Here is a 17,205-nt window from a genome sequence, read left to right as displayed (position 1 = left end):
TTTTTGGAAAAAAATAAAGCATCCAGGAGGACTCCGGTTCTCAGACGGAGTACTCTCACCTCTGTTTTGGGAACTCTGGGTTTTTGGGGGAAAAAAGGTGTCCAGGAAGACACTGGTTCCCAGACAGAGTACCCCTCACTTCCCTTGTTTTGGGAACTTTTCTGGACTCTTCATTAGTCCTCTCCTCCCGACTGCCTACACGGGAAATACAGGGACTCCTTCCTGCTGCCTTACAGGGATTACAGGCAGTTTCCAGGCACTTTCCTGAGCTAGGCTTTGCTTAAAGGGCCTTACCAGCTGGTTGCCCAAATCCAATTCTCTCATTCACTAGTGCTGTGGTGGTGAACCTATGGCACGCGTGCAACAGGCTGCACGCTGAGCCGTCCCTTTGGGTACGTGTGCCATCGCCACACAGGGAGGCGGGGCCAGGGTGCTCCCCTCTGCCTCTCCACATTCACCTGTGCTCTCGCTCTCTTTCTGTCTGCACTGAGGTCAGGGAGCAGCTGCAAGAGCTGCTGGGCGGATCTGGGCTGGATGGTGGAGGCAGCTGCCAGCATGAGTCCAGGTAAGCCTCCAGAGTGAGGATAGTCAGACATCGGGCTGAACTCTTTTCCTGTGGCTACTCTGGAAGGCGTGTAGCCAGTGCTGCTGTGAACAGAATTATTGTAGGCCACCTCGGCAAAAGGGAGGAGGTCAGTCCAGTTTGTCTGTTGGTAGGAAACATAGCATCTGAGGTATTGCTCCACCATTTTGTTAGCGGATTCTGCAGCCCCATTGGTAGCTGGATGAAAAGCAGATGATAAGCCTTGGGATGATCCAATTAATTTAAGGAAATTCCTCCAAAATTTCGCTGTGAACTGCACTCCTCTATGAAATTATTCGCTTAGGGGCACCATGCAGTCGGTGTTGTGATTCAGGGTCAGCCTGTGGGTTCGGCAGTTGGGTCGGACGACTCGGAGGAGGAGGAGGAGGAGGGGGGTGTTGAAGAGCTTGCTGAGGGGATTGGACAGCTTGATGAGAGCCCTCAGCCAGGCCCCTCTCATCTGGTCACGACGCAGACCCAGCTGTGTGAGCCTGACAGCGTGAATGAAGATGACCCACAGCTGGCCCTGTTCAAGGACGCCCGACGCAGGAGGCAGTCAATCAGGAGTAAACAGAGGAAGGCAATGGGGCTCCTCGGAAGGAGGCAGAGAGAAGCCACGCCCTGAACTGTATAAAAGGGGAATGCGTGGGAGGGCTGGTTTGCTGAAGGCAACCGCTTGAAAAGCTCCTGTTTCTTGGTTTGTGTCTTGTTCTATTTGTTTTTGTAGCAATAAATTTGGCAGGCATAATTCCAGCCTCTTGCCTTCTTGTAAAAGGGGTTGTCCCTGCCTTTTCTGCAGGGCCGGTAGCAGGCTGGTACAGAACAGTCGGTAGATATGTTTCAGGAACAATTTAGTCAGTCGTTGTGCAGATGGGAGTCTTTTACAGGTGATAAAGTGAGCCTGCTTTGAAAACAGATCTATCACAGTCCAGATGACAGTATTTCCTCAACTGTTGGGTAGGTCTACAATAAAGTCCATAGCTATTTCTTCCCATGGTTGAGAAGGGTCGGCTACCGATTGCAGTAGCCCAGGGGTTTTCCCTGGAATTCTTTTCATGGTGGCACATACGGTACAACTCTTGACATAGTTTTCCACATCTTGTTTTAGCCCTGGCCACCAAAATTACTGGCGGATGAGGTGTAGAGTTTTTAAATATCCGAAGTGTCCAGCCTGTTTTACATCATGGCTGTGTCTGAGAGCATTGAGACGGAGGGTTTCAGGTAGATACAATTTCCTCCCCATGTATGCCAAACCATCCCTGCATGTTAGGGGGGTTTGATTATCTTTGAACCATTGATCGCTAAGGAGCTCTCGTTTTATCTTCTTCACTCCCAGCTCATCAGGATTAGGGGTTTTGTGAGGCGTGAGTTGTGCTGCAGGTTGTGAACTGGGGATAATTGCCTCGTAGACGTCTTCGTGTTCACTTTTGCACTGTGGCAGTCGGGATAGGGCAGACAGGTCAAACACAAGGCCCGGGGGCTGGATCCGGCCCGCGAAGTGGTTTCATGTGGCCCGCGAAGCCATCCTGGAAACAGTGAGGGAACGGCCCCCTCTGCCTTGGCCCTGGCCCAGAGACCCTCCTTCTGCCAGAGACCCTCAGATCTGTCCCACTCCTGCCCAGGCCCCCATAGGCACCCTTGATGCGAACGATGTAGAGCTGGCCATGCCCACCCAGTAGGCCATACGCACTCTAGCCATGCCCACCCAGTAGGCCACGCCCACCCTTGCTGTACCCTCCCGGCCCCCTGAGGGCAACCACAATGCTGATGCGATCCTCAATGAAATTGAGTTTGACACCCCTGGGATAGGGCATCAGCTAGGAAGATTTTTCTTCCTCGTATGTACTTTAAAGTAAAGTTAAAATGGTTAAAGTACTGTGCCCATTGCACTTGCTTTGGGGACAATTTGCAGGGAATTTTTAGTGCCTCTAAATTTTTGTGATCTGTCCATACTTCAAAAGGCACCTTGCTCCCTTCTAAATAGTGTTGCCAGTTTAATAGCCCCCACCTAATTGCAAAGGCCTCCTTCTCCCAGACTGCCCATCTCCTCTCGCCTTCTGTGAATTTCTTAGAGGTGTAGGCACAAGGTTGTAGTACTCCACTCTTATTCTTTTGTAGTAACACAGCTCCAACTGCTAAGTCGCTGGCATCTGCTTGAATTACAAAGGGCTCCCTGGGGCAGGGGTGCTTTAGGACCGGTTCAGCAGCAAATACTCTTTTTAAATTTTCAAAAGCTTTCTGACAACTCATAGTCCATGCTAGTGGTTGTCCAGGTCGCGGTTTTCCCCCTCCCTTAGTTCTGTAAGTGGTAGAGCAATCTCGGCAAAAGAGGGAATGAATTGACAGTATAAATTGGCAAACCCTAGGAAGCTTTGGAGCTGTTTGTGAGTCTTTGGGGGCTGTCATTCAATTATTGTTTTCACTTTAGCTGGGTCCATTTCGATGCCCTCGTTGGAAATTCTATAGCCGAGATAATCTAATCGGGTTTGGTGAAATTCACATTTCGACAATTTGACATAAAGTTTGGTATTCGATAGTTTCTTTAACACTTCTCTGACCAGTTTTATGTGATCAGTCATATTCGTACTGTATATCAGAATGTCATCAAGATACACCAGAACCCCTTTGTATAAATGTTCATGTAGGTCCTCATTAAACAACTGCATAAATATGGCTGGGGGCCCCTGCAGTCCAAAAGGCATGACTTTGAACTGGTAGCTTGCCAAGAGGCAGTTGAAGTCCGTTTTCCACTCATCCCCCTCTTTTATTCTCAACCGGTAATATGCTTCTCTCAGGTCTAACTTGGTGAAGATACTTCCCTTCGCCAGGTTGGCTGGTAAGTCTTTCAGGAGGGGGAAAGGGTATTTATTTTCCACACTCACAGCATTTAGGCCCTTATATTGTACGCAGAGATGAAGAGACCCATCTTTTTTTTTCTTTGAACACAGGGGCTCCCACAGTAGACTTGGCCCATTCAATGAATCCCCTCGCTAGGTTTGTATCCACATATCGCTGCATCTCCTCCATTTCAAGGGGGGACATAGTGTACATTCTTGGTCGTGGAACAGTTCAATGGAGCAATCATTGGGCCAGTGAGGAGGCAATGTATCACATTCTTTCTCACTAAATGCCTCCGCTAGGTCCTGGTACTCACTGGGGATGAGTGGCTTGCCTGGTGGCCGTGAGGTAGCCATGTGTGCTCGCTCATTGGGTGGGCTAAAATCCCCTGTAACATCTTTTGAATCAATGGGGGGATCGGGCCCTATGGGTAGTCTCACAGTTCTCAATCCTTTCTCCCACCAGATAAACGGTTTCCATTTGTCCAATCAAGCTAATCCTAGAATCACAGCCTCAGTCATTTTTGGAGCCACCAGGAAGCAAATAAATTCCCAGTGCTCACCTATTTCTAGGCATAGGGGCTCCGTTAATTGCGTGACTAAAGTCCCATCAGGGAAGCCATCAGCTTGCTTGAACCTCACAGGTTTGGGGAGCAGTTTTGCTTGTACAGGTGAAACTCAAATAATTAGAATATCATGCAATAGTTCATTTATTTCAGTAATGCAACTTAAAAGGGGAAACTAATATATGAGATAGACTCATTACATGCAAAGAAAGATAGTTCAAGCCATGATTTGTCATAATTGTGATGATTATGGTGTATAGCTCATGAAAACCCCAAATCCACAATCTCAGAAAATTAGAATATTACATGCAATCAATAAAACAAGGAGTGTACATAGAACAATATTGGACCTCTGAAAAGTATAAGCATGCATATGTACTCAGTACTTGGTTTGGGTCCCTTTTGTAGCAATTACTGCCTCAATGCGGCGTGGCATGGAAGCTATCAGCCTGTGGCACTGCTGAGATGTTATGGAAGACCAGGATGATTCACTAGCAGCCTTCAGCTCTTCTGCATTGTTCGGTCTCATGTCTCTCATCTTTCTCTTGGCAATGCCCCATAGATTCTCTATGGGGTTCAGGTCAGGCGAGTTTGCTGGCCAATCAAGCACAGTAATCCCACAGTCATTGAACCAGGTTTTGGTGCTTTTGGCAGTATGGGCAGGTGCCAAGTCCTGCTGGAAAATGAAGTCAGTATCCCCATAAAGCTCGTCTGCAGAAGGAAACATGAAGTGCTCCAAAATCTCCTGGTAGACAGCTGCGTTGACCCTGGACTTAATGAAGCACAGTGGACCAACACCAGCATATGACATGGCTCCCCAAATCAACACAGACTGTGGAAACTTCACACTGGACTTCAAGCATCTTGCAGTGTGTGCCTCTCCATTCTTCCTCCAGACTCTGGGTCCTTGGTTTCCAAATGAGATGCAAAAGTTGCTCTCATCAGAAAAGAGGACTTTGGACCACTGAGCAACAGACCACGTCTGTTTTTCTTTAGCCCAGGTAAGACGCTTCTGATGTTGTTTGTTGTTCAGGAGCAGCTTGACAAGAGGAATACGACATTTGAAGCCCATGTCCAGGATCCGTCTGTGTGTGGTGACTCTTGATGCACTGACTCCAGCCTCAGTCCACTCCTTGTGAAAGTCCCCAACACTTTTGAATGGCCTTTTCTTGACAAGCCTCTCCAGGCTGCGGTCATCCCTGCTGCTTGTGCACCTTTTTCTTCCACACTTTTCCCTTCCACATAACTTTCTATTAATGTGCTTTGATACAGCACTTTGGGAACATCCAACTTCTTTTGCAATTACCTTTTGAGGCTTTCCCTCCTTATGGAGGGTGTCAATGATGGTTTTCTGCACAATCTGCGCTCCTTTCGCCGCGATCTGAAAACATACTTGTTTGAGCAAGCCGGCCTGGCATGAGGGGGATTGGTGGGGTTTTTTATCATTTTTATCGGGTTTTTATTATGTATTAATTGTATTTTAATCGGGCATGTATTTAATTATCTTTTAATTTTTGTACATTTCTGTGTTTTATTCTTGCCCTGTACACCGCCCTGAGTCCTCAGGGAGAAGGGCGGTATAGAAATATTAATAAATTAAATTAAATTAAAACTGTCAGGTCAGCAGTCTTCCCCATGATTGTGATTCCTACTGAACCAGACTGAGAGACCATTTAAAGGCTCAGGAACCCTTTGCAGCTGTTATGGCCTAATTAGCTGATTAGAGTGGGACACTTTGAGCCTAGAATATTGTACCTTTTCACAATATTCTAATTTTCTGAGATTGTGGATTTGGGGTTTTCATGAGCTGTAAGCCATAATCATCACAATTATGACAAATCACAGCTCGAACTATCTTGCTTTACATGTAATGAGTCTATCTCATATATTAGTTTCCCCTTTTAAGTTGCATTACTGAAATAAATGAACTTTTGCATGATATTCTAATTTTTCGAGTTTCACCTGTATGCCTAGTTTCATGGCAAATGGCAAGCTAATGATGCATTGGGAGCATCCAGAATCAATTAGCACCTTTAAATGTACCTGCGTACCCGACTTAGGGATTATGAGTTTGGTATGTAGCAAGAAAGGTGGGGGTCACCAATCGGCATTCTTTGATCGGCGGCACCCTGAGGAGGCCCTCTCTGTGGGAGCGCACTGGACGGAGGGAAGTTGACGCCAGCCGCAGGTGTTGCTTCTATTAGCTGGGGCAAGCTCAGAGGTTGTTGGCCTTTCACTTGTGGGGGTTTCCCAGCCTCCCATTGCTGCAGAGGCCCCAGGCTGGGGTCCTCTGTGGGTCTGGAGGGCTTGGTAGGGGACTCGTGGGGCTGGCAGGCAGTCTGGTCTACAGCCAGGATTTTCCACTGACCCAGATTCTCAGTGGTAGATGGTCTGGCAGCTCTCCACCATTCTGCTTTTCGGGGCTCCGGCAGTACAGTCTCCAGGCATGTGTAGTCTTCACTGGAATGGTTCCAGTCTGACGACCAGCTGACCTCTGCTAACTGCTCGGATTCTTCCCCCAGATGGGAGTTCTGCAAAAATTCATCTTCCCACAGCATGCTATCTGTTAATTCCTGCTCTGAATTGTCAGCAGCTGCCAAGTCTCCATCTCCCAGCCAATTCTCTGTTTCCATGATATTCTCCTCTGAATCTTTGCCAGCTTCTCTCAAGGCCATATACAACAGCAAGTTGTTTGAAAGAATGTAGATTCTGGCATGATGTCATGGGTCTGATAAATGAGACAGTTCAAACAAATTTCAAGCATTGTTTATCTAAAAAGCCTTAATAATGAAACGAAACATTGGCACTCATGGAGGAATGCCAGAATCTGAAATCTCCTCCCCCCAAACCCATCGTAACACACAAAATCCCCGCCCTTATCTACATGTCATAAATCACATTATCCAATTAGTTTTACATATGAAGTTTCACTTCCCATTCTGTACGTGAGCTTTCTTCTCAGAACATCCGGTTAACTTTTCCCCCCAAAGCGAAGCAATTAAAGTAACAGGCTGTCTTTTATATTGTCAGTGCAAAAACATATCAATGTTTGCAGCATTGACACCCAGCTTGGATGAACCATAATGAAGACTTTTCTTCCAACAGGGTAAAGGGATGAGAGTATAGTATATGATTTCGGCACCTATTTGTGGGAATGAGTTCCTGTAGATACAGGGAGAGTTAAGAAGGATTAAGAATTGAACAGAAATATCCCCCACCAATCAGAATAGTATGCATGAGTAGAAGAGTTGGTAAAGAGATTAGCGTAATTGGGGACTGGCTCCTGAAACAGAATCAAATATAGAAACAGTATGTGAGAAATTAACTGTGGCAAGGAAATTAGAGCTTAAAATTTAAAAATGGAGTTCTACTTTCTGTATAACCATAAACTACAGTACGACAAGCCCAGCAATACAAGGTGTACCTGAAGTGTTACAGCTTGGTACTTAATTGGACCAGTAATATTGGTATGTGTCAGGTTAAGCAACCCATAGGGTTAATAGCCTAGGATTTAAATCAAGAAGCCTGCTGAATGATTTGGCTATACCTAATAGGTGTGGTTAAGGACACTAATACAGCCCAGATAGTAATATTTGGGCATGGATTTTGGAAGGATTGCAGCTATCTAGGAGGAGGGTGTGTGGCCCAAGGGCAGGAAGGCATTGGCAACAAATGGGATTAATTTAAAGCAACAGGTGTGTTCTTTGGGGAAGCATGTGGCACAAGATGAGTTAATTTAAAGTGGACTGTTTGGGGCAGCAAAAACAATCATCTGTAGCTTATGCCATGTGGACACCAAGAGGGGAGAGGGCCTTTTAACTTATGTTTTAAAGGAGGATTACAAATGTAGGTTTAGTGCTATCTTCCATCTCCTTTCTTCTCTGATTTCCTTCCTCTCATTTTCCAGAAGTACCAGTCTACTTTTTAATTATGAATACTGCAGAAAAAACAGTATGTAACACTCTGATTAAGTATTCATCTACCTTTCCCTGGACTCAACATACCCTATCTTGCCTTCCCCTCACCTTAATAAATGATGTAAAATTCAGCTGTTCAGAACCTATGAAGTTGCAGCATGAAAGCTGCTGTTAATAAAGAATTCTGCCTTTCCATTCAAAAGCAATGACTACTGCAAGCATGGGGATGGATAAGAAAGTGGTCCATTACTTTTTTTTACCTTGTTTCCATAAGAGGTAAATGGGGTATGGGCTGAAGATTGGGAAGAGATAATGTGGATCAGCTGCAAATGAAGATTGGTTTATTTTCCTGTTTTTATTTGCAGCCCATCTTGTATTGAAACAACTCTGGGCATCTAGGGAGTATTATCTGAAGCAAACAGTGCATAATGTACATAATGTACATTTCTTAACTGTAGTCTTGGAAACAACTGTTTGATTATCATTTTAACTCCCCCCCCCAACTATTGTCCCTAAATTGCCAGAAAGGATTTTAATCTGCAGCCTAAAAATAGCCCCCTCTTCCCAGTTCCTGCAGCTGCTGCACCCATTATTACTAAGGAAATACTTCTTTAGTCATAATCTTCAGGGTCTGTGTTCAAAGGAAAGTAGCATTAGCATCTGGTTTCAGGAGTAGCAACATATGTATTTAATATTTTACTGCTTGTAGCAAAAAAGTGTTCAAACAAAATCTATCAGGCCTGTGCAAAGTTAAGCAATATGAAGGTGTTGGCTGCCATTTTGCAGTCAAGGGTGTTATGATAGCAGACTGAGTAGTTTGCATTCTCTTGCACAGGTTTTAAAAAAGCAGACCATAAACATCCATGCCAGGAGGAGCTATAATATATACAGAACAGATAAATGAAAGTTTATGAGTTAGGTGGATACTAGAACTGCTTGCTTAGTTGATGCTGCATTAGTTAATTGCAGATTTATAAGGTATCTGTACTGATTCTCTTTCTGGTTCTGTGTTCCACCCCTTCTTCCTGTGGGGAGGTGCCTCTTTTCAATTGTACAAATACTGAAATATCTTCTTTCATATCACTAGCCTCTCTTACATGTTGTCTACAGTAGTACTGCTTAAAAGCAGCTTTGTGGAAATTGGTTTTAAATTGTATAGTTCTAAGAATTACCATCAGGGTAATTCAATAAATAAGGCCTTGATTGCACTGCCATGACCACAGTCTGGATTTTTTTGACCCCCCTCCCCCCACATCATTGTTTTTTGACCTCCAACCCCCACAGAAAAGAACTACTCACACCCCCAGCAATATTTTTTTGTATATATTGTTTGCATTTGTCTGGTCATTTGGGGGGGAAAATGAGTTTTTGTAGCTGTGTGAAGCTGCGTGGCTGTCAAGCCATTATTCCACCTGAAAGCTAAGGAAGTGGAATGATTTCATGCCATTAGGAACTTTTTGCAATGCTTTAAATTGGGTGTCAAACTGCCGGCCCACGGGCCGGTTTCATATCAAAGCCACGGCCACCCCATTGCCGGCAATGCAAAAAGAGTTGCGATACGTTGTGACACGTCACGTGGCGAGTTTGATTCCAGTGCTTTAAATCAATCTTATGTGCTATAGCAGTGACTGAAATGGGGAAGGGGTAAAGAAGTTGGAACAAAATATACATTCTTTAAGTGACACCTGTGGGCCCTTGTATACCTAGCAGTATCTTCCTTGGAATCTGGCAGGCTCCTTGGTCCATCTGAATTTATTTTTTCATTATTTTAATTAAAAGCAAGTCAGTATGGTGCAAAGTACTTAAAACATTACTGTTCTTGGTTTGTCATACAGTTGAGGGGCTCTAGATATAGCATAATTTCACTTGTATTCCTGTTTATTTATTGGTGTTCACCTGATAATTTTTTAAAATTCTATTTTAAACATTCCAACATTCCAAATACTTTGCATTTATATTAGATTTATATCCTGCCTTTTATAACAGGAGTTGAAGATGGCATATATCATACTGCATCTTCCTGTTTTCCTCACAACTCTGTGAGATGGGTTGGGCTGAGGAACAGTGACTAGGACAAGGCTTTTCAACCAGTGCTACGGGTACCACCTGTGGTACATTGGCACCTGGCAGGTGGTATGCGACCATCCTAGAAAAGTGGTAGCGGGGAGGGGAATGAGCTCAACTGGTGGCAGCACTGCACAAGCCTTAGCGAGAGATGGCTGGAGCTGCAGGGCTGTCAGGGCTGAGCAGAAGTGCCAGGATCAGCGCCAGGCTACATCTGGAGCTCGGCACTGATCCTGGTGCTTCTGCTGAGCCCAGAAGAAGCGCCGATCAGCTGGAATGTTGCAGCATCTCCAGGGTCTTGTGATTTACATTCAGATGCTTGGCAACTGATTCATATTTATGACTGATTATCTGGACCCGTACCAATCGGGTTTCAGGCCTGGATACAGCACGGAGACGGCATTGGTCGCGCTGGTGAATGATCTCTGGCGGGCTCGGGACAGGGGTTTTTCCTCTGTCCTGGTCCTATTAGATCTCTCAGCAGCTTTTGATACCATCGACCATGGTATCCTACTGCGGCGTCTCAGGGGGTTGGGAGTGGTGATGAAGTACAGGTAGTCCTCAACTTACAACAGTTCGCTTAGTGACTGTTTAAAGTTACAATGGCACTGAAAAAAGTGCCCCCCAAACCACAGCCGAGCAAAACACCTGCCTGCCTGCCCGGCGGCGCTCTTCCTCCTATCCAAGGTTTTCATTGTTGTGAGCATTTCTATGGAGGATTGGCAGCGGGGGTGGGGTGAGGTGGGTGTTTGGTTTTTATTGCCCCCATCTGCTGGGTGGCTGCAGCAGGTTTTGGTGACTTCACATGACCCTGGGACACCGTGACCGTCATTCATTTATTTATTTATTTATTTATTTATTTATTTATTTATTATTTTATTATATTTATATACTGCCCTTTCCCGAAGGACTCAGGGCGGTTTACAGGGTGGTTAAAACAAAAAATACAAAAGTTAAAAACAGATTAAAAAAAATTATATCCGTCCCTGAACAAATAAAACCCCAGTTAAAATTAAAATTAAAATTAAAATTCTCAGCCTGGGCCAGAGAGCTCGAAGAGCCAGGTCTTCAGGTCCCGGCGGAATGGAGGTCGGGGGCAGTCCTAAGCTCCACTGGCAGCTGGTTCCAAAGGGCAGGCGCACCCACTGAGAAGGCCCTATCCCTGGGTGTTGTCTGCCGGCAGTCTCTTACTGGCGGTACCCTGAGAAGACCCTCCCTGTGGGAGCGCACTGGACGAAGGGAGCTTGATGCCGGCAGCAGGTGTTCCCTCAGATAACCCGGACCCAAGCCATTTAGGGCTTTATAGGTCATCACCAGCACCTTAAATCCCACATTTATATTTTCTATTGCATGTTTAGGTATTGCCCAAAGAGGAATTTTATAATTCAACTTATATCGATATTTTTTCCAAAGTCTCAACATGGCAGACCGTAATATATGTGTTTTAAAAACTTTGTCCACTTTTTTGTCATACAATAAATAAGCATGCCAACCATATAACAAATCCCACCCTTCAATATTCAATAATCTCCTTTGTATTAAATTAAACCAATCACTAATTGACGATAATGCTGCCGCCTCATAATATAATTTAAAATTGGGCACTTTGAGACCGCCTTTTTCACGTACATCTTGCATTATCTTAAATTTAACTCTCGGTCTCTTCCCTGCCCAAATACATTTATTAATACCTCTCTGCCATTCCTCCAGATTTGAATCTTTTTTAAGTATAGGTATCATTTGAAATAAAAATAAAAATTTAGGTAAAACATTCATTTTCACAGCTGCAATTCTTCCCAATAAAGACAGTTGTAATTTTCTCCAACTATCTAGCTCTTTTTGTATTTTTGACCATAAAAATTCATAATTATTCTTATATAATTTAGTATTTGAAACTGAGAGATGTACCCCCAAATATTTAACCTTTTTAACTATTTCAAATCCCGTTAATTTTTCTAAGGCTACCTTTTGTTCTATAGTCATATTTTTAGACAATATCTTAGTTTTTTGTCTGTTTACCTTGAATCCTGAAACTTGTCCATATTGTAAAATTATTTCCATTAAGTCTGTAACTGATTGAATTGGTTGACTTAACGTAATAACCAAGTCATCTGCAAACGCTCTCAATCTATAGTCTTGATCTTTTATTTTAATTCCCTTTATTTTCTTTGAATCACGTATTTTAATCAATAATATTTCCAATGTTAAAACAAACAAAAGTGGCGACAGTGGACATCCCTGTCTTGTACCCTTTTCAATTTTACAAGCTTCTGATAAGCTACCATTAATTATTATTTGTGCTGTTTTTGATATATAGCCCTAATAGGTTGTAAAAACTTATCCCCAAACTGCATCTTCTCTAACACTTTAAATAAGAATTGCCAATCCAATTGTTCAAAAGCTTTTCCAGCGTCCAGAAAAATCAGCGCTGCAGGGACTTGGTTATTTCTTTCTAAATATTCTAATACATTTACAATATGTCTCACGTTATTTTTCATTTGCCTACCACTTATAAATCCTGTTTGATCAATATGAATCATTTGTTGCATAACCTTCATCAATCTATTTGCTAAAATTTTTGCAAATATCTTGTAATCAGTATTCAACAATGATATAGGTCTATAATTTTTAGTTTGTATAGGATCTTGATCTTCCTTTGGAATCAACGTTATAAATGCTGTTTTCCATGATGGAGGAACCTCCCCTCTGGATTGGATTGTTCTAAACAATTCTTTTAAAGGTTCCACCATCTCTAGTTGTAAATTTTTATAATAAGTAGCAATCAATCCATCTGTCCCAGGTGCCTTACCTACTTTTAATTGTTTAATTGCTAGAATAATTTCTTCAGTGGTTATCAATTGATTCATCTCTTCCCGTTGCTCTTGTGTGAGCACCGGGATGTTCACTCCTTGCAAATAACTATCTATGTCTAAACCTTGACTTTTATCCCTTGCATACAGCTTAGAGTAAAATTCGACAAAAGCCTTTTTAATGAGATTTTGCTGAAAAACTTCTTTACCCTTATAAACTATCTTATCTATATGACGAGATCTTTGTTTTTTCCTTAATAAATAAGCTAACCACCTACCAGGTTTATTTGCGTTATTAAAAATATGTTTAGCATATCTTAAATTAGTTGCCACCTGGTCCGCCATCAGCATATCAAACTGACTTCTTAACAAGTTAATTGAATCTTTTAGCCTCTTGTCAGATGGATCCATAGTAAAAGCTTTCTCTTTCCTCTTTATTTCCTCCTCTAGTTCTTTACGCTTAAATTCCATTCTACATCTATATTTATTATTCAGATATATTAAAACTCCTCTCATATAAGCTTTACTTGCATCCCATACCATTTCAATAGATGTACCTTTGTGCATATTCATAATAAAAAATTCTTTCATCTGCTTTTTACATTCTTCCACATTTTCTACATATCTAAATAAATTTTCATTTAATCTCCATGATCTTCTGTCACCATTACCCTTATCCAACTCCATCCAAACTGGACTATGGTCTGAATCCATAGCACTGACAGCTCTAAAAATATTCTCTGTGGTGGTTTACATGTAACTAGAAGAAACCTCCATGGTGTTTCCTCATAAAAAGGAAGTAGAGTTCTTTTTTTATATACAAAAACTGTATCCTGGCGAAGTGATGCATCATTGGCTAGTGTAATAACACTGACATACAACATTTCAAACATAGTGTGTATATTCATTGTAGAAAGGATTACTGTTGCTGGTCATTTAGCTGAAAAAGGGTGATAATGTAGAATCTTTTTCCTCACAGTAAATCTAAATGGTGTCACTATTGTCAAGAATTTAAACAAATTATTATACAGTATACTGGTAAGCACTGCAGGCTTAGCAATATGAAAATAGCCCAGCTTGTATAGAACGTACACTTTATTTCCATCTAATGTCAAAGTAGAGTGAGTTTTAATTACTAGGAACCTCGTATTTAGTTAATGGAATACTCCTTTAATGCCAAATTGCAATGTTGTGTTCTTAGCTCCTTGCTCGAATTGAACGTATGGAAAGGAGGATGCAACTGGTGAAGAAGGACGAGCATGAGAAATGCAAAATATTTCAAGGGTATGAAAGAGAGAAGGTTGACCCTGAAGTACCAGCGAAGCTGCCTATAGCATGCCCACCACAAGAACTCCTGGAGACCTCTCAGCTGCGGCCTTTGAAACATTTCCCATATGGAAGGAATGGAAAGGGGCAGAAACGGTAAAGCTAGAAAGCTGCAGTTATGTTTTTAAACCTATTCTGCTAAGGTTTCTATCAATGAACCCCAAAAATTTTTCTTCAATGAAATAGCTACCCATTGCTTACAAAGAAATCCTAATGTCCTGCAAAATCTAATTTCTAATTTTTTGGAGAAAACGTCAGTGGTTAAACCTAGTTTCAAAAATATTCACTAGGGATATGCATTACTGTGGCTGAATAAAATTCAGTTAATGAGTTCTAATTCCTATTCTCACTGAGGTGAAACAGGAACCCCACAAAGTATCTCAAACTGAATTGAATTTGATCAGAATTTAAAGAAACCTAGCTTCAAAGCTTATGTACTTTTTTGAAATTATACAAGTTGTGCCAAAATGAATCTCTGTAATATCTGCATTTTTATTGAGTTGTTCAACAACACCTCAAATTTAAGTGGGGAAACCTTCCCTTTGTACAGGTGAAACTCGAAAAATTAGAATATCGTGCAAAAGTTCATTTATTTCAGTAATGCAACTTAAAAGGGGAAAATAATATATGAGATAGACTCATTACATGCAAAGAAAGATAGTTCAAGCCGTGATTTGTCATAATTGTGATGATTATGGCATACAGCTCATGAAAACCCCAAATCCACAATCTCAGAAAATTAGAATATTACATGCAGTCAATAAAAGAAGGAGTGTACATAGAACAATATCGGACCTCTGAAAAGTATAAGCATGCATATGTACTCAGTACTTGGTTTGGGCCCCTTTTGCAGCAATTACTGCCTCAATGAGCATGGCATGGAAGCTATCAGCCTGTGGCACTGGTGAGGTGTTATGGAAGACCAGGATGCTTCAATAGCGGCCTTCAGCTCTTCTGCATTGTTCGGTCTCATGTCTCTCATCTTTCTCTTGGAAATGCCCCATAGATTCTCTATGGCAGGGGTGTCAAACTCAATTTCATTGAGGGCCACATCAGCATTGCGGTTACCCTCAGGGGGCCGGGTGGGTGTGGCCAGAGTGGGCATGGTCTACTGGATGGGCATAGCTGGAGTCCATGTGGCCTACTGGGTGGGCATGGCCAGCTCTACATTGTTTGCGTCAAGGGTGCCTATAGGGGCCTGGGCAGGAGTGGGACAGATCTGAGGAACTCTGGCAGAAGGAGATGGGACCGGAGCAAATGCCAAGGCATGGTCCACTGGAGGAGCCTCACTGTTCCTCTCAGACCATGCGGGGGGGCGGGGCTGGATGGTGGTGCAGAGTTCAAATACCCGGCCCAGCCCTCAAGCACTCATGGCACTAAGCCCAGCCCCACTTCCCCAAGGGGGTGCCCAGCTGCACTTATGTCCTCCTCAAGGCTGCTGCTGCTGTGCTTGCTCTCCTTAACCAGGTTGCTCATGATGGGTATGAGGGCAAAGTCAAGAGGGAGACCCACTCCCTCTCCATGTGAGGAGACCTGGCTTTGTATCCAAAGGTTCCTTAGAAATAGGAGGGGAAACCCCCCAGGATAGGCCAGGAGGAGGGGGCAAGGGGAATGGTGAAAGGGCAGCAGGGAAGGTCTAAGGCAGGACTTCCCTCAGACCCTCCCTCTCCTTCCTTCCTTCCTTCCTTCCTTCCTTCCTTCCTTCCTTCCTTCCTTCCTTCCTTCCTTCCTTCCTTCCTTCCTTCCTAAGAGTGGTGGGAAAATATTTGAGATGAGGGAGGGAGAAAAACAGGCAAGAAATGCAGCTGGGGAAGTGTCATCCTTTGTGAGGAATGAAGAAATGTACCATCGCCTGGAAGTGGCCAGCACATGGCCCTTGCCTACTTCACATATCCGGCTTGGTAGGCTCTGGGGGAGCGGATGCCATGAGCAGCATGAGAGTCAATGTTACCTGTGCAATGCTGCCCAGCCCCCAGCCCGCCTGGTTTGGGCAGGCAGCGGGGCGTTCTCCTCACAGTGCCGAGAGGCTGAGCCGGGTGGCATGAATGTGAAGAAAAGTGCAATGCTGCCCAGCTCCTAGCCTGCCCAAAGTAGGCAGGGCCATGTGCTGGCCACTTCCAGGTGATGGTGCATTTCTTCATTCCTCACAAAGAGTGATACCTCCCCAGCACGCGCCCAGGGAGCAGGGCCGATGCAGCAGGGGCTGGTCCCTCGCTGTTTCCAGATGGCCTTGTGGAGCTAAGACTGAATGTGTTACAGCATAGATGGCCACCACGAAATTGTACATTGGCTCCTGCCCGGCCTGGGCCAGGGCCAAGGCAGCGGGGGCCATTCCCTCACTGTTTCCAGAATGGCTTTGCGGGCCACATGAAACCACTTTGTGGGCCGGATCCGGCCCCCGGGCCTTGTGTTTGACATGTCTGCTCTATGGGGTTCAGGTCAGGCGAGTTTGCTGGCCAATCAAGCACAGTAATCCCACAGTCATTGAACCAGGTTTTGGTGCTTTTGGCAGTGTGGGCAGGTGCCAAGTCCTGCTGGAAAATGAAGTCAGCATCCCCATAAAGCTCGTCTGCGGAAGGAAGCATGAAGTGCTCCAAAATCTCCTGGTAGACGGCTGCGTTGACCCTGGACTTAATGAAGCACAGTGGACCAACACCAGCAGATGACATGGCTCCCCAAATCAACACAGACTGTGGAAACTTCACACTGGACTTCAAGCATCTTGCAGTGTGTGCCTCTCCATTCTTCCTCCAGACTCTGGGTCCTTGGTTTCCAAATGAGATGCAAAAGTTGCTCTCATCAGAAAAGAGGACTTTGGACCACTGAGCAACAGACCAGGTCTCTTTTTCTTTAGCCCAGGTAAGACGCTTCTGATGTTGTTTGTTGTTCAGGAGCGGCTTGACAAGAGGAATACGACATTTGAAGCCCATGTCCAGGATCCGTCTGTGTGTGGTGGCTCTTGATGCACTGACTCCAGCCTCAGTCCACTCCTTGTGAAAGTCCCCAACACTTTTGAATGGCCTTTTCCTGACAATCCTCTCCAGGCTGCGGTCATCCCTGCTGCTTGTGCACCTTTTTCTTCCACACTTTTCCCTTCCAGAT

At 44.0% G+C, this 17,205-nt stretch overlaps 1 protein-coding gene across 1 annotated transcript in view; it reads left to right on the top strand.

Annotated features, from left to right (window-relative positions):
• Window positions 1-17,205, top strand: part of MSL1 (MSL complex subunit 1) — a gene marked incomplete at its 5' end in the record, with an annotated part of 65,932 nt that overhangs the window by 14,779 nt on the left and 33,948 nt on the right. The window contains one exon of the mRNA XM_083375948.1: window positions 13,979-14,199. Within this exon, the coding sequence (XP_083232074.1) occupies window positions 13,979-14,199 (221 nt within the window). The remainder of the gene's footprint in view (window positions 1-13,978; window positions 14,200-17,205) is intronic.

Source organism: Vipera ursinii, assembly GCF_947247035.1.
Source record: "Vipera ursinii genome assembly, chromosome: W".
Classification (NCBI taxonomy): domain Eukaryota; kingdom Metazoa; phylum Chordata; class Lepidosauria; order Squamata; family Viperidae; genus Vipera; species Vipera ursinii.
Note: the sequence above shows the minus strand (reverse complement) of the source record. Positions and strands in the feature narration are given on the sequence as shown.